Source organism: Varroa jacobsoni, unplaced genomic scaffold (assembly GCF_002532875.2).
Source record: "Varroa jacobsoni isolate VJ856 unplaced genomic scaffold, vjacob_1.0 scaffold_253, whole genome shotgun sequence".
NCBI classification, from domain to species: Eukaryota; Metazoa; Arthropoda; class Arachnida; order Mesostigmata; family Varroidae; genus Varroa; species Varroa jacobsoni.
This window is the reverse complement of record NW_019213155.1, coordinates 309,718-331,679: the sequence shown is the minus strand read 5'-3', so window position 1 is coordinate 331,679 and position 21,962 is coordinate 309,718. Positions and strand designations below refer to the sequence as shown.

The window sequence follows — 21,962 nt, the reverse complement described above, 5'->3', positions numbered from 1 at the left end:
AATCTATCTAATCTATCTATCCTATCCTATCTAGATCTATCTATCTATCTATCTAATCTATCTATCCTATCCTATCTAGATCTATCTATCTATCTATCCTATCTAGATCTATCTATCCTATCTAGATCTATCTTATCTGGATCTATCTATCTAGATCTATCTATCTATCCTGAAGTCATTGTTGCCGTTCGTGTGCTGTCGTTGCTATTTATCATCAGCCATCCTCAGAAACTCTGTCGGCAGCAATGGCAACCGCATCGTCATGAGACGAGGTAACAACGAATGAGCGTTCTTTCGGCGTTTGCGGCGGCAGCTGTGGCAAAAGTGACTGCAACGGAGGGTCGCAGACAGACGGGCATATGGCCATTCAGAGTCCAGGCGAAATAGGGCGGCAGGTTCCCTCGCGTGCAGTCGACATCAACAACGCGACCGTGGCCACCACCTCCGATACTTTTCGATGTCATTCGTCAGACAGAGTCAGTCGGAGAGAGACGCATGGCGGTTGAAATTAAAACAGGAGAGACGGATCGGTCGTCGGCAAAAGGCAGAGATTGTTCGGAGTGTACAGACGTGAGATTCGTTGGAACATCTCAGCGAGAACAAAAGAGTAGGCTAGAACACCCTTTCTGAGATACAAAGCACCGTATTTTATTGTACAATGCAAGCCTTTGATCTATATTGTAATACGGTAGTAGTCGCAGCATTGGCCGTGATGCTGTCGGCTGTTTGTTCTTGCTGTCAGCGGCTTTGTTGATTATTGTTATGATTGATGATGATGACACGAATTGTCGTCCGTTATGCCTATCAATCGAAATAAAACATAGGGCAACAGAAGCTTCATTTCGTATATGTGTGTGTGTGTGTGTTTCTGAGTTGAAGGTTTTTCAGTAGTTTGTAGCTGTTCTGCACTTTCTTCTTTCAGTTCTGGAAATCATTCTGCACCCGATTGTCGCCATTGTTTGTTTGTCAGTTTCATTCCATCTATAGGGTAAAAATCGAACGGCAGATAGGAGCCAATCCCAGTCCTTCAGTTCAACGCACTAATCATTGCACTCTAAAACACAATTGAAATAATCCATATTGTCATCCCGATGCGCCGTCAATAATGATAATAATAATTATTATTATCAGCAGTAGCATCGGTTCGTTACCTGTCATTCATTCTAGTTGACCAGTTCCTACAATCGTCTCTTCTTCTTTTTCGCTACTTTTCTTTATAGTTGTTGTTGTTATTATTTTAAATATATAAAAGAAAAAGCAAAGCTAGAATGAGCAAGATAATCGACGAAAAAATGAATGATATTAGTAACTTTTTTTTTTTTTTTCTTTGTTTAGCCGGCACCAGGAATGTATACTCGGGCATCTGCTTTCACTTGACCTCTAATGTATGGGTTTTTTTTTTCTACAAACTGACCTCGAAGCTCGCGGTCGATATTATGATGCCTCATCGTGCATTGAATAGTGCTAGCGATAAGACCTTCTGAACGGTCTTGTTGAAATTAATTAGGGTACCCATTATCCTTTTCGTCATTTTTTTCTTCACTTTCACACCATCGTTCACAAAAATGCTACTGAAATTCTTTTTGCCCATTTTTCTTATTATAATGCCTGCTAATCCGTTCTGACGACCACATCTGCATGTTGGAAATTAAGTTGCACTTTATACACGCAAGATATATTCGCATGTAGTCACAAGGGTGTCACCAATATCAATGAAGCGTCAAAGAAGGCCACCTCTACAGGACACATCACTCCGCAATCGCAATATACTACAAGTGACCAAAACTTATCCGAGACAGCTGAAACAGTCTGAGTGGAAAGCACCCCTAAAGCGACACTAGCATGTCTCTTCGATCAGCTTGGTGGTTTTAACTTGAGTACCTTGAGAACCTTGTTCGCAGACAAACATAGTTACATCAGCTGATACGAACTATTATAGCATTCGAAGTAATATTCAACGGCAGCCATTCAGAGGCAAGACAACAGGAGTGAACTGTATGAGAATGAAGCGAGGTTACGCTATTGTTTTAACCGATCGCGACGATTAAATTAGAGGAAAAATAGGGTGGGCCACGCCACAAACAAGCACAACCTACGTTATATCTGAAAATCAAACGCGGGTGGGCACCACGCAGCGCAAAGAACAGAAGTAAAGGTGCGGTGAGTCTATTTAAAGTGCGCGTCAACTAAAATCGCTGCCCGATTCTGTGAAATTATTTGAAGATAAAGTAAGCCAAATAATAAATGGCAAAAACGATTAGGGTGGATTTAAAAAAAAAAAAACGGAAAAAGTCTAAGAACAACATAGTTAAATGTCGCATTGACAAATTAAGTATCATTCCAGTCTGTCCGTTTACGAGGAAGTGGCTCAACACCATCTGAAGGGCTTTATGACTTCGTCTCCGTAGTACAGATTACTTTGCCGAAAAACGCAACCATATCAACTTGTTCTCAAGTTTGATACATTCTATCGTCTCTGTCGATAAGCGAATGGACACGGTGCGACAGTTCCCATTTCATTACTTAGTTACAGAAGGAGCGTGCCGGTTTAACGCAACGTCGCCTTCGAGCCAGCCAGCCAGCCAGCCGGCCGCTTTTCGAGCGCTTTAAATCGGTTTAAAGTAACTTTCTTTTGTTTTGAGTGGGCCATCAGAAAAAGGGTTTGCCCGCTAAAATTAGTTACAACACGTTCCTGCTTTTCGATTTGGACGGAACGCTAGTACGCGTTGTAGGCCGCGTTTATCGTGCCGAGTTTGGCCTTTTGCCCATGCATTTTATTCGGCCTGCTCCTCGTCCTGCAAACCCATGCCGCTGCGAGATCCCTCTGCGACAACAAAAAAAATGTGTTGTTTATACATTTTGACTAGATATAGCAGACGATTCGGGCGAACCATTCGGCCAGACGCTCGTATCGCTCAACGCATGCAACGATTTAGTCTTTGCAATCGTGTGCATGTTGAACACATAGAAATCAAATGGGAGTTATCACAAGAACATGTCAAGTAATCCCATACCGCGCTTTAATCCCGCCGAGTTACGATACTACTCCAACGTACATACTCAGCGTACGCTGTCCGGGCAAATTTTCATTCACCGATGCGGCGATGCTTTTTGAATGAGAGACAAACGAAATGTTTCTCTGTGAAAGTTAATGACATGTTCTGCGCTTTACATGACCAGTGTTGAGCCCTGGCCATGCTTAGCCATGCTCCTCCTATCATGTTCCGCTTTTGTCCCACACATGGTCGTGTAACCCATTACCCGCAGTCAGAATAGCCCTACGATCAATCTCAGTGGTATAACTAAAGTAACTATAACCTATACGACGTTTCATTAATCCACTCATTTCGTGCGTGTGTGTTTTATTTTCCAGTGAGTGTGCCCATTGAACCCTGATCTTGAAATTAACACTACAAAAACAACCAAACCAGCTGCTACACAATTTTTCTTCGCTACTCCTGAGAGTTCGATACATCCCAGTACACTTACTATCCTGAAGCGGACCGGCCGTACCTAATATGTTGAATTTTTATTAAAAGTTAACCATTTTGATCAGGTTCAAAATCAGAGTGATGAACGTACTCTTCTAGATTGTGTAGGAATTACAAGGATAGCTCGTGTTAAAATCTCGTAACGACTAAATAGACGTACCCTTTCGCAAAAGGAGGATACGTGCTTGAAAAAGTCGTTACATATCATAAAGTAATACGGGTTGCACTAACCCCAGTGATGCAAAGCTGTCTTCAAGCCTTCACCTTAGAGCTTCAACACTTTACTAGATTTGTAATAAGCAATTGAGTGCGTACCAGATTCGCGAAAATAACAGTGCATACATTGTATACAAGCCTTCACACTGGACCACCTAGTTGATCGTTTTATTGTAGGACTATTTTAAAGTCAGTGGCTGTTCGGTGACGTAGTCTGGTTGTCGACATGGTAAACGACAGGCACCGTCTCTTCTGCCCTTATCTGTACCGCAAATCCCGTAGAATTATCCTGGCTGTGATTATTATCATACGAATAATGCGCCACGATACGATGAACGGCATCGGCTCTACCCTCAATGACCGTAATAAAATAAATAATAAGACGGATTGTAACTTTTTTTTGATGATGTAACTATGATGGGTCGACGGATAGTTCTTGTGTGGCTCTCATAGCAGAGCGATAGCCCCGGTTGTATTAGGCGGATTTAGTAGCCGTCTTAGTGACAACTGCGTATGTTGGTAAGTACTGCGTTGCAGAGAAGATTATATTGGGATCGACATGATCGAGCTGGATAGCAGGTACCGCCCGATCCCCCGTTCGTCTAGCAGTTACTGCAGTTGCGACGAAAACTACAGCAGCAGCAGCAGAAGTAGCAGCAGCAGCAGCAGCAGCAGCAGCAGCAGCAGCAGCAGCAGCAGCAGCAGCAGCAGCAGCAGCAGCAGCAGGGCTCACGCAGGCGAGCGCCTGCTTCCAAAGGCAGGCAAACAAGCAAGACAAACAACAGGAATCAGAAAAAAAGGTGTAGAAAAGATCGATTCGTCAGACCCGATACAAGATCGTACATTGTCTAGCAGCTTCGAATTAATCACGAACTTCCCTTGCTTCTATGCGATACAAATGGCCACCTTTTTTTTCTTATTGCGTTCTACTACAGCACGAACTCTGGTACCGGCTTGGGTCCTATGTGCAGTCAGCAGAGTTCCGCACGACGCTCCCATATAGCGCGCAGCGACAGTCTTCGAGCATATCCTACAAAAATCCATACATTCTAACAATCTTTGAAGCACACTTCTAGCTGTTTAATGCGAGGGAGGACAACAAATATGAACGATATCCGTCAACTCGTGTGGGTTAAAATAAATTGTTATACGTTACAGAATCAATAATTGAATTATTATTACTATTATTATCATCCAGTCAATAAGGCATCGCCTTTTGGGAAGCATTCCGCGGATTTTGACGCGGAGCCGGTACCCTCCGAAGAGTGCTAAGCACGTTTGAAATATGTTATTATTTTAACGATTGAATGAGTAATGAGCGTATTAGATGGGCCTGCTTGTTTCGCGTTTCCGCTTTCTATCAGGCCGTTGTTCTCTTCTATCGTCCAAATCGATACGCAGTGAAGATACGAATATGCGGATCATATTCGATACCGTATTTTGTGATCCTAGTCGTTAACTTCATTGATGCTGTTCTTACTGTTATTTTTAGCTCGGTGTTATCGTTTCTGTTATCGGTCCTTGCGGGCCTGTACGGCATTATCCAACCTCTTTCATTCACTGGTTGTTGCTGATACTTTGGCACTGTGTTTTTGCCATTCCTTGTTTCACATTGACGCCGCCGCCACCGCCATTGCCGTTACCGCCGCTGCAGCCAATTACGCTATTTTCACTGCTGTTTCTAATAGCTGACTTCGATTTCGGGACTAATCGATGCGATTCTACCCAAGAACTGACCCATTAGGAACCAGCGGCGAAGTGTATACCTATCGATCGACGACCGGCCGACCATATTCGTCCTGTAGCGGCACCGAGTTCGTCAGCCTGCGAAGTCCTGGCGTTGTCAAGGAATGAAGAGACCCCACTTCACTGACAACTGGCAATAACTGTTGTTGTTGTTGTCGTCGACGACGACGACGACGACGACGACGACTATCATGTTGTGTCCCTGCGCTACATTCATGGACATTGGACGAATCTGGTTCAGGCGATAGGCGACCGACCCAAAGACGATACGTAGTGTTTAAATTACTATGGCAGCATCTTTTTTTTTCTGTCTTTGTTACAGCATCGAGTGGCTGTGCAAGACAACCAATCTGGTAAAAAAGGGCAGAAAACCGGTGGGGCGAGGCGTAAAAAGAAAAAAATTAACTTTGATTATCGAAGAGACTGGAATATTCATCCTGTGATGGGTTGACCATGGCCGGCACGGTGCTGTTCGCTAAATAATGTCAGTAATACACGGCATGGAGCGTTTCATCGGCATCGTCCTTGTCACCATCTATATTTCCATCTATCCATCTTGATCGATGATCAACATGATGAATTTTCCCGTTCTCTGTTCGATCTGACGCGCACGTTAGAACAATGTCTACAATCAAACTGATGAGAAAACTATGAGAGAGCTAGTTGATTGTGGAGTTAGCGTTACACATATATCAATGTTACGCATCTCCATCTGCTGATCGCCTGCGAGAAGAGCAAGTAACCTATGGCGAGTGTGACGTTAACTCCAGCTGCAAACTAACTTATGATGTATTCCTAGTGGAAATGACTAGCTCCCGGCGTTATTGAACCCGTAAAGCCAATCAATGAGAACCCCTTCAGTTTCACATATGCTCTTATTAATTCTTTTTGTCTATGATCCGAGAAGGTCTGGAAATAGCCCGAGACAAAGTCTAGAAATTCTGATGCAAGTACAACTCCCGTTGAAGTTTTTCGAGGACAGCTTGAGCACGCTTGCAATGTGTGACGTGGCGATCTCGTACAAACTGAAGACTTGGTCTTGTATTTCGGGTATTTCCCGGCGGATAGCCGCATTCGCTAGACATCGATGTTGATTCTATTCGTCTGGAGCACTCCGTAGCGTAGACGACCTTTCCAATCGCACCAAATGGAAATCATCGACCCGTTCGCATGAAGAAGCTGGAAGAGACGCTTGCTCTATAGCGACGTCTCGCATGAAGGCTACCTCATCCTGCACCTCACCTATCCGAGTCACTGGAACGAATAATACTAGGTGTTTTTCATTATGTAAGATAAAGATACAAAAGACAACACCTCATAGCATTAAGCAAAATTAAACACTTGTTATTGCTGTGGAGATACTACTTCTAGTTTTTTTTTCCCGTCACAGTTCTCGCTGCGTATTATGTGTCTCTTATTTAGTTTACGCGGTGTCCAGACCTTTCATTTTAGGTGACATTCCACACAATTACAAAATGGGCAAAAGCCTCTTGACGGTATCTTTCCTAGCTGGGATTTAATTAAGATGAACGGTACACAAAATCGAATCGGTTGTTGGATATAAGCGACAAGAAATAAAGAGCCTAATATCGTTCTGAGAAGATGTGGCTTTGTGAAGATGATATTCATCATGTTGAATATGATAAGATTCATTTAAGCCATTCGCACATATCATTATTTTAGTTTAATCTGATCAGAATGTCGGTCATCGTTGCGCGATCAGAATTTATTGATCCTTCTTTATTTTATTTTTACTGTGGCATCGATAGGATTATCTAAAAAGGGGGAGTTTTTCATAAGAGATATAGCCACACCGGATACGAGAATTCCTGAACATGCACTTGAAGATTTTTCAGTGGAAGTTGAGGCTACGAACGATTTTCGTCTCGTACTGCAGGTCGAGCTCCAATCGAACGCATCCATATCAGAGGATCTGGTCTCATATACGTGTAATGACCAATTCGCGCAATTTGTTACATTTTATTAGGGATCATGCTTCAGTCTGCAGTAGCGGAAACCTTCTCTATACTATGGGCCCTCTCGTTTGGTCGTTAAATTTTTAGCCACTATTAGGGGCGCATCGCGTCCAAAATACAACTTCTTGGCCTGTATAATAAATACGAGCTACATTTATCGGCCTTTCAGTTGTACTCAATAAGTAAGCTTCTACCGAGTTACTGCAAAGGTAAATCTGCACCTATTGTCTTTTTTCATCAGGCTTTTTCGTCTTGTCGCTTAGATATATCGACAGAACAGGTGAGACACAGACGTCTACGGTCCTTGATAGCGTTCCGTTTGGTTTGTAACATTTGATAGGGGCCGAATCTTGCGTCGTCTGCAAAAAGTCGCGACACGATAGAAGCGGTGCTGATGGCCGTAGCGTTAACTCTTAGAGGCTGCGGGTTCAATTGTGAGCAAATGTCGCTGCAATCTGTCCTGTATGATTCAACCTGACACGATCTCAGAACGACAGCCGTGACGAGTTGCCCATCTGACTCGAAGGGGATCAGCAGGTGAGAGCTAGAAGCATTATCGTAGAACAAATCGAAAAAGTCGTTCGGAAGACTATTAACGATTATTTCTCATTGACTACGCAATAAAGGAACGTACAGACAGATGCTAGCCTTCAAATGTATTAGTAATTTAGAAAACCTTTTTAGGCCATCCATTCGAGCTTTCGTCCTAAGTATATAACTCTACAAATTTTCTACTGATATCAGTGGACTATTGCACTATCAGAGATTACCGCTTCAAAACGGCTATTGAATTGCACTAGAAACAATGCTCCTCTACCCTCGATGAAACTAGATTTTCTGACAGGTAAACAATCATCGGCCAGCTAGCAACTGAAGCAACATAGAAATTCTACGTGTTGTCGAGTTCGATTAAAAATCACTCGCAACCCAAACAATTTTCTATGAGCGAGCTTCTCTCTTCTTTCCTTCGAACGATAACATAGGTGATGACACGTTCGCTAAAGGAGCATCTCTAAATTGTGCTGAACGGAAGAGCTGTTACTGAGGCTAGAGTTCGGTCCTCCACCTTCTGGCTGTGATCACTGCTGCAGCTCGGTTCAGCATACTCTGAATACACTTTGGTAATATCTCTGTACTGCCAAGTTCTCGGACTATAATCGGAGCACTGTTATCTTCTTCAATTATGAGGTGTTCGCGATCCGTTGTCCGACCCTGACCCATTCCTTGACATCGTGCCACACGTTATTAATCGGATTAGAGTCGCGTGAATTTTCAAGCCGTCGTAGAAGCTTCACATAACTAGCAATAGCAGCTTCAGAGACATTGCCATATGACATTATGACTAGATAGACAAAACGCACATGAATACGAGCAGGTAGGTAGGTAAGCACAGTTTAGTAAATGAAAATAACCTATTTCGGACCTATTATAATGTTTCAGATTGTCTGTCATATCAGCAGCCGCCGACTGTTATGTTTTTGGACAAAATGGCAACATAAAGGACCTCCAAGCGGAATCAACAGTGGCACAATATTAAGTTCAACGTGCACTTTTGCCTACCGAAAAAGCTACGCCGTAGGAAGACCTTATGCAAATGTATTTTGCTCTGAAGACACAGTTCGATTGTGCTTACGTATTCCTCATTACGTTATTCTACCAAACTTAAATGAGGGACGTATAGTATGCGTTCACCGTCTCGGCAAAAAGGGTTAGGGACTATTACAGATTTTTATTTATTATTGTGGCCGTCTGCCTGAACGCCTACTAAAGATGGCTAAGTGGCCAAAGTAAGAGGCTCGTTAAATACGAATCTAGCTGTTCTATGATTGTGTAGCATAGAGTACTTCGTAAAATGAACGCAATGCAGGGTAAAAGCGTTCTGGCGGCAAATAGAATGATAGAAATGTCTTTTTTATTGGTTGAGCAGGGCTCGAATGAAAGTTAAGATCGTCGCGAAGCTTAGAAACTCGAATTATCCTTTCGCCCCTGTCTCGAACAGTGGTCGTTGACCGCTTACTGCAGCCAGAATTGTCTTCAACCGTCGTAACGGCACGCTTTGTTAAGCAGGAAGAATAAATGCTGCTTGCAGGAAGCAAACGACAGTAACGCATGAATCCATAATTCCATTTCCCACATCATCGTTACAAACTCACGTCTATTTGCTTGGTTTTATTCCTTAATAAATAGACAACTAAGCGACATTTTGCTTCGTTATCTAGAGAATCCGAAGTAATGTTTTGTTATCTTTACTGATCTACCTACAATGGGTGTGAGCTCTCGAGATCTGAAGATCGCTAGGTGAGCATTCAATAATACGTAGGACTGCACTTCGAATCCCCGTAATGTAATAGGCTTGAAGATTGAACCTTTTGAAGAGATTTGGGTCGTACAATAACTACAGCAACAGCGCGATCAGCGCAAATATAGTCTGAATAGATCCCTTTAGAGTCCGTTATTATGGTAGCATGAACGTGCGGCCATCGGATGGTATATTGTTATGATCCTGGTTCATAAGCCCGTTTGAACTAATGCTTAACGATTCGGATAACAGCTGTAAAAATAACTAGAAAGCACTTTGTCGAGAGTGTCATTTCGGTATTATTCCGTAACGTGCAGACGACAATACAGTGGACGATCGTCGAACCACGGTCAGGGAAAAAACACTGTGTATGTGCAGGTTTTTATTTTGCAATGATAATAATAACAACAACGACGAAGACGACTACTGGAGGCGGCATCATCATCCAAGTTCGCGATCGGCCTCGCGTCGTCGCTAATGCTGTGGCTGCTGGTGGACGTAACATAAATGATTACTTATTATTATTACTGCGATCTAATGGACGTACGGACACCTGTGGCGCTGTCGTCGGAGTCGCAATTTTCGATGCGGTCCGTGCGTGTCCTGACTCGAAACGCAGCATCGATAGAAACGGCAGCAGTTGCGATAGCATCCAGAATAGTAGTGAAAAAAATTGGCAGAATAATAATGCGCTACTTCTGATATTCTAGAATGAATAATAATTCGAAGATGATAACCATGTACGTCCCGACTGACTTGTACAGCCACTGAACGGCAGGAACTATGGTAACATAACATCTCTGCAGGAAAAAGTCGTAACCATAGCTGTATTCTATTCTATTATAAATACAGATGGACGCTGACGTTCAACAAGGTAGTCAACTACAAGCTGAACTGAAAGATCGCGTCGATCCACTGCGGCTGCTCTCTGTTTACTCTGTTAGTATGTTCGTGTATCAATATTCATAATAAAACCACAATAGCGTATAGAGAGTGGTCTATAATTAGTACTTGATTAATGGTATGAACTATATGCAGAGACGAAGGTATTTCGTCGACCTATGCAGAACGACAGAGTAGAATAGAATGTTCGACCCAGACAGTTTCAATTGAGCTGTATTAGTCGTTGATCGGGTAAAGGAAACATCTTCATGACGGAAACGTGTCGGCGATACTTGGCCGAATCAATCGATAGAATTTTTATCTTCTTTTCTTTTTGCTTATGGCTAAAAGACTGACATATTTGTATGATGATGATGATGATGATAGTCAAGTTAGGTTAGCTAAGAGTTATATACAAGTTAACCAAGCAAGGAGTTCTCGAAGGGTCCTCACTTCACTTTCACGTCGAGCCTATAGGCAAACAGGCCCACGCGTTTAGTCGAACTTTTCGTTTAGAGAATTAGGCATGTTATGTAGACCCTTCAGAATCCTAACTGTTAACTAATAGTGTCGAATTCGCTATCTACCGTAAGCTGATTTTTACAGTTATGATTCTCACACTCACCAGTATGGCCTTCACAGCCCAATCAAGATGTTTGATTCATTAATAAGTATGTAGTAATAAGAGTTTATGTAAAAGAAGTCTATTACGAACTAAGGACAAGCCAGTGTACCTTTTCTATTGAGTCGTCTGTAAATTTTTTCAACTACGCTTGAGCTATTGCCTTCTGAACGCTGCCAGTGGGAGCAGGACTATAATAAGAGAACAAGATAAAATGGTAATGCATCGTTTCGGTGATATGCGGATGTTTTCAACTAAATAGAGAACTATATCTATGAATTTGCAGCCCTGGATCAGAAACAAAAACAGGTAGAAGCATTGAAAAATACAAGATTTAGAAACTACACCTTGTAGTCGCAGATGTCTCTTTTACCAACAATAACTAGAAGGCACTGCTTCTTTGCTTTGCTGCGATCAGAGTTTGTGTTATTACTTCATCCACTGACGCATTAACTGCGCGCCGTGTCACATGTATGTTAATCGTGCTTCGTATCATCGTCTCTATCTAGAGCTAGCTCATATCGGCCTGACTACAAGGATTTCAGCCATTTCTTTTTGCGTTCCGTGTGTCCTTCACATCATCACTGTTAAATTGAACATTGCTAGAAAATCGTGTCATCGTTGTGGGCGTCCATTTCGTCGTTATGATTGGCTTTGTCTAAAGTAGTAGGTAGGACGTTGGTACTAGACGTTTCGGCGGTTTTAAGCCTATCGATTTCTTTCAAACAACAGAAACACCCACTCTCTTCCTCTTTGTTCACTTTACAATCGTCTACCGGCGCGTCCATCATCCGCCACAGCGAATGTCAAACGAGGAAGATAATAATACACGATAATACACGAGAAATAAAACACGAGTCAAGCGGGGACACGAACCTCAGCAGTTTCGCTCGCCAACCGATGGGGCACTGCACAACGCTGGTTCAAGTACCGCAAATCGCCTCTGAATTAATAACGTTGAAATAACAGCTTCAAAAATCAACGCACCTGAACCGAATTAAGATTGCATTGGACTTCCCGAACTATAAACCCTGAACGTCGTAGAATGAAAAGAAGTTATCGTTGACGGCTGCGGAGTGAGGGTAAGGTGAAGTCGAAGAAAGTCAGAGAGGAAAAAGACACGACTGAAAAGAGGAACACTCGAGATTCGGTTTGTTTCTTTTTTTTTGCCACCGGCGGACCACTGCTGGCGCAGTCGTCCACAAGTTGCGCCAATCTTGTTGCATCTTGGTTCACGGATACAGTAAAGCCAGATCTGGCCGTCGTTAATGGCGGTTGTTTAACTCCTATTCTGTTCTTCAACATATATAATCGAAGTTGGCGTTTTTAGCGAGCGCCTGAAAGCAAACTTCTCGACGATACAGGAGCGAACTGGTAGTTCGTTAATGGGTGTACGACAGACGCTTTTAGATAGACGATCCAATATACCGCTTACTCTTCTTGACGCACAGCTTAGGTTGGTTCAGGAAAAATCGCGGCTGTATCGACAATGGAAGTACGACCCGCAACCTAAACGGCATTATCAAAGTGTACGCTACCTATCGACCTCTAGAATTCGCAAGTAACTAGCTATAGTACCAAATCAAACAAGATATTCCACTTTTATGTATCTGATAGCTCTGATGCACTATTATATACGGGGCAATTTTCGATCTAGACACGTATGCAAACTATACTGGACACTTAGTTTCAGTAATGGATCAAAAACAGCATAGTCTGTTCCTAGTTAATTAGCTTATTATAACGGTACGATCCCTGAAACGGTCAGTTTTTTTCTCAACAGCTCTTTGAACGCGTCTATTACGACAATTTGATGTATCTAATATTTACTTGACGTCTTTGAGGCTATCACGCCGCCATTGTACGATATCGTCAATGGTACCTTCTCATCAGCCAGAAATGCGAAACATCGGTTCTGTCTGGGAAGCGAGTCGTCCATCATGGATCTAGCATGTTTGTGGACAACTGTGGGTGAACCGTGTGGATGGAATCTGAACTTAATACAACGTAGAAATCACCTTTACATCGACTTTTAGTATAGCAAAAGGCACCGAACTGTCATGCTGCAATGCGGCACGCTTCAGCAGCTTACGGCTTAAATATAAATAGTCAAGTATTAAATACAATGAATTATTGTATGGACAGTTTAATTTCGGCTTGACCTAAAACGCGGACGGTGCAACGTTGGCGCCGTCGCCCGAATTTAGTAATTTGAAGAGAGTTATAACGAGAAGATAGCGACGAACTAAACAGAGTTAAAAGCAATCTATTTACTGCAGTCACAGTTCTCTGCGCCGCGTTCAGAGTTGGTTCCTTTCGTCAGTCGAATTCCTCTGAAGACTTAAACAAATGTTATTGGACTTTTCTTCTTTTTTATCAAATCTTAGACGGCGGGTCGAGCCATGCACTGTTGTCAACGAAGGCACTCATTGCTAATGTCACTTATTGGCGATTTATTGTAAAGGCCGAAACAAGTGAATAGCAAAGGTCTGCCAAGCTCCGATCTGATATCGCAGCAACAAAAGAGGGTAGGAGGGATGCAAAGGGATGAAAGAGGACGATCATCTTTGGGTGGATCTTCTTTCCTTCTACCTCAAGTGGCTCAAGTGGCAGGCTTTGAGTTTCGCTGGAGGACCTACAGCAATATGATTCAGTTTCCGTTATTGTTGCTGCTGCTGCTGTTGTTGTCACGCAATTAGGCCATTTTGATGTCTGAGCTTGGACAGGAAAATCAGGTATGGGTCCTGCGGCATAAAAAGATGAATGGAGTAGCGAACCGCAGTTTTTGACTACATTATTATTATGTGTCGATATGTGGCGGCTTAGTAATAGGTAGTCACCGTCGCGGCTTATTTTCATCGACGCGCCGTTTGTGTCCCTGACCAGGCTGGCTGCTTAAGCAATAAACAACGTAAACTTTATACAATGACGTAGCATCATTACGAGAACAACATATCGTACAGGTCACAGAATTGTCTGCTGTGCTTTTTCCGTATTGCACAATGGTATAGCACGCATAAATTGATTTGGATTTGTTCACACTCATACCGTACACAACGTTCGAACGAATGGTAAATATAGGAAAAAAAAACCCCAACGAAATGCAAGAGTTATGCTATGCGTATTTACTCGACGTTTTTTTTTATTAGGGCGTCGTTATCCGTTCGTCTGTAAACAATAACCGTAATGACAACGTCTTTTTGGCTTTGGTGATACATTTCCATAAGGTGGGGCCGGCTAGGCAATATTTCGCTCTGGACATAAACTGTTGGGGAAGCTGATAATAATAATGATCAAAAACACTGTAGTCGCCGCCACCGCCGTTGGCCGTCACGTAGTCGGTCACTCTGTTTGTTGAAATTCGTGTTTAAGCGCCCTCTGCTAACCACCGTTCTTTGAATAATGGAGAGCGTTACATAAATCTGTCAGCAAGCTACAGCTTGCGAGATTCTATAAAAAGCCATACCCTAAACCTGATTCGTTTTCTCTTATATCTATCTATTTTAAGCTATTTTAATATGGGCAAATTAAGGAGACTTGCGTACGCTGTTATCGTATACCAGCAGCGCTAACGCGTATGTTCAGCCGATTGTGTTAACATCAATATAATGTGGAGTACTATGGTATATATTAGATTGACAAACTATATTGGTTTCTGGCAGCAGTAGTTACCGAACAGTGGTAGAGCTACAATGCCAGTAGAAGTATCTGCTATAATCATATCGTTAACTTGGTTTCATATGGGCAGACCAACACACATGTCATCGAGAAATAAACACAGGGCGAAAAAGCGGCTGGTAACTATTAGTTGTTCCAAGGAAGGAGATTAATTCGTGGCGGGTTTTTGGTCTCGGCCCTCCAGAGCCTTAGTGTGGCGGTAGGGCGACAAAAACCGTTCGAATAGTGCCCGTTGCTATTGCCACTGGTGCCTGCGATGAAATCTCGGCGAGGCCAAGAAGTCAAAGTCGTTATTGTATTGTTTGCTAAATAAATTTTGCGCTATGGTATCGTTGAAAAAGCAACAGAGAAAGCACTAGTAGAAATTGGACGGCTGGCTGACTGACTAGCAGGCCGGCGAGTGAGTGGGGGGCCTGAGCAAGCAAATGACACAGGCAGAAATGGCCTACAGCGAAACGATAACTTCTTATCCACCATCACCACAATAAATGCGGCGATTTTAATACCATTACATTTATGGATCGATCAGAGTTCTCTCTTCGTTCTTTTTTTGTTCTTTTTTTCCGTCTTGCCAACTGCTGGTGGTGCCGGCCGCGGGACAGGCTATGGAATTCAATGACTGCCAATTTCACCCGCTCTAGCGTCTCACATAATAGTGCCCTAGGCCCAACCAATAAGTAAAGCATTCTGCTTTTCCTTCTGGGCTGACGGAAAGCGTATAAATGAATCAGTTATTTATGTGCTTCAGCAGCAGTAACGGCAACAACGGGAACAAACGAATCAAGGGCACAATCATTAAGCGAGTACTAGGTACAATCTCACTAAGCACATAGAAGCTCATATTGAAGAGCTGAAATTTCAACGTGTTAGAACAATACGTCATATTGTACGCCTATTATATAGTATTCATTCACGTCCCGTCGATGCGACTTCAGTAATATCGACTAATATCAATTATTGAACAACATTTGCGGTTCCCTCGTATTGTACTGTATAATTTATTGTTACCGGAAGTAACCTATTAGCTCACTTGAATTGAAAGGCTTTCCGAGTTTGTTTATGGCAGCGAAGTTTTGTTTTAAAGGTGTTGCCGGATTTGTTACAAGTGAGTGTTCGAGCACCCACCAGGTACACAGTACCGACCTGCTCAAGATGGCGAAGTCGAGGACCTCTGATGTTCTGATCCTTGCAGCCGATATCACACAGATTTAACGGGGAACTATTTATCGTTAGTACACCTTTGAGGTTAGTTTCCAGTTGCAATTGTGCACTGATAGAGTATTTCACCACTTCTGAAGTAACTCATACAAGTTTATGGTTCGATTAAATTTCTAGACAGTGGTTTTAAAGCCGTATCTGTGTCTGTTCTGGCAATCCACACACACTGCACGCACAACCTTCTCACACTCGTTAAGTTCCCACTAATAGAACATTTTCACTGTTTCTCCAGCTTATTTCCATTTCATGCCTCACATGTGTTCTTCTGTTCCCTGATTACCTTTTAACCTAAAATGTAATGAACTCCTGCACGAGGTAGGCTAATTAATGCGGACTTCAATCGCACTAACTTCGGGCCAGTTTCGACGACGCAGAAAAAAGCAATACACTTTTAGACATTCAAGTATTATATTTGACGACTAATTCAACGCTTGCGGCGGCGGCGGCGGCGGCGGCGACGACGACGACGACGACGGTGATCAATAATAATAGAAACAACACCACTAAGTCGACCTGCAGTGATGTCATTTTCGCGCTTCCATTCATACTTAGCCTTTGGCGCCTATGTGTGCATTGCGTCTGCGGCTTGTCCTGTCAAAATTTCAGGCACACCCTCACACTATTTTCAGGTTCGCATACCTGCTGACATATGGCTTCGCGCACCTTTTTTCAATGTGAGCGTCGCTTTATGTCGTCAAATGCTGATGTGTTGTACTACTCTCCGTGTAATCGTGGTGCCAGTCATGGCGGTAATCGCAGTTCTGTACACTGCGTATCTTCGTTGACTTTCCTTCGGATCGACGTACGTCGCCCGGCAGTGTTCCGTTTGCTGCGTTACTGTTAGCTGCGTTACGGCGTATCGGATGCGCAAGTAAAGCGAGCAAGAGCAGAAAAACATACGAGCAAAGAGGCAGGCAAGAAGCCGGCCGACCGACCGACCGACCGACCGATCGACCAACGAACGGACGGACGGACGGACGGACGGACGCACGGACGGACGGACGGACGAACGGCGCGCCGCTGTCGGTGGAGGGCTGAGGGCTGGTGCCGCGGCCGCACTGGCGGCTGCGGTGCTGGAACGGTAGCCGAGGGTAGCAAGGCACCAGATGGAAGAGGGAGAGAGGAACACGCTTTCGTAGACACATATACACACACACATCAACATTGAAATATACACAGACAATCCGCTTCGCACAGAAAGCTACACACATACAGAGACACGCGCACGCAAAAGAAATACACCAAGGATTCTACTAGTGCAACTATCTACGCTACTTAGTATACTACGTAGTAATATTTCGAGGGTTACCACGACGCGTCCAAAATAGTTGCGCGCCCACAGACGGGGCGACACACCGAGGGTATTCAGGCAGACGCAGACACACTCACAGAGTATGAAGTTGCCAATGCTGTGCTGCCTGTTAGGAGTCTGCTAGTGCTTACTGCTGCAGTTTGTATACTCCTAGAACACAGACTAGAGCAGTGTTACTATTGCTTCTACGACTATTTGTACCTTGCAGAAATATGGATCCCACGTCCCGGCCCCAGGCCTGCCTAGTGTCTCCGATTGCTGCTGCTGCTGCTGCTGCTCGCTGTCCGTCAAGCAGAGGAGGGTAGACTAGGTGATAACAGTAAGGCACAGGACACGAAGCGCTGGTGGAAGGGTCCCCGTTAGAGCTGTACGCTGCTACTCCCATTGGGGCGATTGGAGCAGTTGCTGGGCAGTCGGATACTGCAGCATTCGATCGACAGTAACCCGACTGGGCTGAGTATATGTGCCGTCCGACACATACAGTCAACTACGGAAGGCTGTTCCCTTTTGTGGCCGGCCTGCTAGTAATCGGTTGGCTGCCGCTCATCAAAGGCAATGATCTGTAAATATAAAAACAACCCCTCAACGACAGACAAATACGTAATAATACAGAAATCCGTAACGATAATGATAATGTATCTCAACTGAAGTTCGAGCGAAAGGGAAATTTCACGTAGTGAATTATCCAAGTACAATAGGAGCAGATACCACCGTGAACTCTCGTGAGGCTGTAACTAGATGTCTCTTCGCTTGATAACTAAATGTACAAGTATGACAGCTAACAAAAACTGTGTTGAAACTACTAGAAATCGTATGCATAGTTCTTCAACTATAACAGAATAAACACGTTAAAATCAAGTGACTACGTATGCTACAATTTGTTCGGTTTTGCGAGGTATCCGTCATACGCCAATAGTTTCACTATTCGTATTGCTATAGTCTAAATGATTTGGCCATTTGTGGTTTGCTGAGCTGTATTGCTGGAAGCCTTAGTTGCAACAAATCAATCATAAGTTATATAATAACTCAACAACTGGTTCATATAGATTATCATTATTCTTGTCGTTCTTGACCTTGTTCCCTACTTTCAGGCCTGCTACTACCACCCACCACCTATCCTGTCAATCTCCATTGTCCTTTCTCCGCCCTCTGCCTGTCTGCCGCTATCAGCGCAGTGACGGCTGCAGTTACAATAGGGTCCTCCGTTTGCCCTCCTCCGAGCAGCGCTACTCAACGCAAGCAGAGCTATAATGCTTTCCCCCAGATTTGTCCACACTCAGTCAGCCTACCTTTTACCACAGACTAGTGATCCGCTAACAACTTGCTTGCTACGATGACATTGAAGTTGTCGGTTGAACGATTCGGAGAAGAAAGAGGAGGAGGACGCCGACGACCACAATGCCCCCGTTGTTGTTGTTGTTGTTGGCGGTAGCGGCGGCGGCCGGCCAGCCAGCCAGCCGGCCGGCCGGCCGGCCGGCCGACCGACCGACCGACCGACTGGCCTGCCGGGGCTAGCCCCCGCCCTTCTCCTCGGCGGAGAGAGGCGGGGCCTGTTGTCCCGCCGCGCGGCTTCTCGGTTTGCTCGCGCTGCTGCTACACATCACGTTCGTCACCATCACCCCACTCGCATTGCCGCTGCCGCTTTCGCGGACGACAACGACGACAACTGAGCGGCCATTGTCAATCTGCTGTTCTAACCCTGGCTTGTCTAATAGTCGGCGTCTATCGGTCGAACGTCTATAGGTCAGCTTCCTAGTTCCCGCCCGCCTGGCCCGTCAATTCTCTTCACCGCACGAACACTTTGAACTATCGTCAGGTTCAATAGTAGTAATAATAATGTTCACTTGTGGTATAGGACAGCGGTCGTGTGCGTCTTTCTACACACACAAGCGAGCTTTGCTAGCGATCGTTGTCCAAGTAGCACCACTGCGATTACCGTGGCAGTATCGGCCACAATCATAGATGCAAACATCTGAAGTCATGTCCTTCGAAGTGGGCGGCTTATATAGTGTCGTACCGTTGCAATCGACATATTAACAAGATGCAACCATAGCGGTTGCACTGGCACCACTTCTAAGCGAAGTCAAATTTTCGTTGATGGATAGTCCAACAGATGGACGGAGCAATGACGATTTACGCAACCCAATAACAATGAATCGTTGTCAAACACGAATAAAAATCGAACGCCATTGTTTCGTCGGAAGCAACCAGGAGTCTATATAGAAAAGGACTTAGCAGGAAGAAAGAGTCGGAAGCATGAGATAGACCTGGATAAAATAGGGCCAAGAAGAATGCTAGAAGATCGATTCGGTGCGATGTTGAGCTAATCAGCAACGGCTATATGATACGTATGGACGTCAGAATGAATGGAAGCGTTATAATTACGCCAAGAACAATTGCACAACAAAATAATGAAATGTAACAAACGAAAAAGATTAAATCCAGAGATGATGATAGAGAGGTACGTATAGAAGCTAGACTAGGTGGCCTTTCATGATTATTTTGACCAGTTGACGCTAGGTAATGAATACGTGGTGTCGTTGCCGCGTCGTCAGCTACCGGCAGACAAAAAGTCAGACAGATAGCTAGCCAAAGAAAATTATGGGACCCGGCCAGCGTTGGCCTGCGCTTGCCGCACAAGTGAGCCGGTTAACGCGCACGATCCAGAACAGTTATCAGATATCATCTAGTAACCTGACGGTCGTCAGAAATTGGCGGTTGCGATGACGTCGGTGACGGCGAGCGCAGCCGCGCGACAATAGAATAGACATGCAGGGAGGAAATTTCGGAGCTGGTTAAAGGCGGACCGCTAGACGAGCGTAAACTGCCGAATTGTCCGTTAGCTGAAGAGAAAGTGAGGGTGACGCGGGGTCTCGAATGCGCATTAACACAAGCTACTTGATAAAAAATCATCCGAACCGCTCTGTTTACGAGCGGGTGCTTAGCACTATTGTGTGCAGTGATATCGTATTATATCATAATACAATAGTATGATTTTATAATAGACAAGCTGCGAGCGTACAAAGGGGCAAAGCTGCCCCTCTTGGCCTCTTCCTAAAGAGAGCACTGGACCATAGCAGGACGAGCAGTATAAGCAGGCAATAAAATATGGCTAAACAGACAAATCGATAGATATCGCCAAATCACGAATGGACAATGCGACGGCGACAGCAGCAACAATCAGACCGGAGGAAGGAGGAGAAACCGTCAACGCAAAAACTGTCGCTGCCATTGTTGCCCCGCTGCTGCTGCTGCTGCTGCTGCTGCTGCTGCTGCTGGTGCGCCTGTTTTTCGTGGCAATCGTCAGGCCGCCGCAGAGGGGCGGAGAAAGGAGGTAGCGAGATACAGAGAGCAATGATTTGTCGTACGTCAACAATAGAGGCGTAATCGCACTTGCACTAACTGCACCGCGGATTAAGAACGAGGGGCGGATCTCTCTCGTTGATCATGCGGAGGATGTGAAATGAAGTCGACGCGTTTAATTACCGCAGCGCACCACCCATATTACTATGATATAGTAGAACAGGTGTCAGGAGGATAGGCACAATTTGTTTTATCCCCTTGACTAATGAAGATGTAAACATTAATCGTGCTATCTGAGAAACGTTAGCAGCAAGCACATACGCTCAAGATAACAGTAGCCTTAGTTATGTAGAGTTTATTGCGTATATCCTAATCATTGTTTCAATGCGATGAAGCCATCACTACTTCGAGAAGGGAAGCAGCGGAGGTGCCTTGAACGCTCTACCTCACATACCGAAGTTCTGTCATAAACAAGCGATGCTATGACGCTTTCACAAAATAGAAAAATCGAATTAACCGTACGACCATAAATTTATCGAACGCCTTGTTATTTATCTAGACTATTTATGGTCTTGCTACCAGCTATTTAAAGTGAACAGATGCTGTCACTTCCATGCGAACTAAATAGGATATATCTATATATAGAATATACTAGAACTGACCTCGTTTTATGTTGTGACCGTCCGAGACGTGCAGTGGTAACAAAAGCTCTATTAGTTAGCAGGGCTTTAGAATTTCAAAAATGTCCGCTTTGTTCTCGTATGAAAAAATCTCATTCAGAGAATGAAGGCAGTAGCACATTCATCTCCTAACAATGCTTAGGCGTTTGCCCACGAAAAACTTTAATCGTAATGCTAAAATCATTACATAAATAGATAATAACCTGATTTACATCCATAACTGTTACTATTTGTGCTAATTACTATCATACGGCCTTAATGACGGTGTTTATTACACAGTGACTACACAGGGGCGTCTGCTGCCGCTGCTGGAAGGTGCCGATCCCTCAGCCTTATGGCGCGGGAGCCTCCTTTAACTTGATAATCTCACAAAATCTCCTTAAGGAACCCTCAAGGAGCTCAAAAGTTTGCTGCTCGAAGCAAGGAACGCTGTTTGCCGCCCGATGAAACTGCTGTTTCACGAAAGCTCCGCCGTCCTCGTTGTCGGGAGTGAGGCTCCACTGCAGTGTATACAGCGGCCGTACCGCAAAGTTTTAACA

At 44.2% G+C, this 21,962-nt stretch overlaps 1 protein-coding gene across 15 annotated transcripts in view; it reads left to right on the top strand.

Moving 5' to 3' along the window:
- LOC111258630 (uncharacterized) overlaps positions 1 to 10,732 on the top strand; it is an 84,162-nt gene extending 73,430 nt beyond the window's left edge. For 10 of the 15 annotated variants that reach the window (XR_015310232.1, XR_015310233.1, XR_015310231.1 and 7 more), the window contains one exon: positions 219 to 834. Coding sequence is in view for 1 of the 15 variants with exons in the window: in XM_086967536.1 (XP_086823662.1) it covers positions 8,870 to 9,142 (273 nt within the window). In the remaining 14 variants the exon portion in view is untranslated. Of the gene's footprint in view, positions 1 to 218; positions 835 to 7,769; positions 7,967 to 8,869 lie in introns of those variants that run through there. The other 5 variants (XR_015310224.1, XM_086967536.1, XM_086967546.1 and 2 more) reach the window with 2 other exon arrangements.
- The last annotated feature ends 11,230 nt before the right edge of the window (positions 10,733 to 21,962 follow it).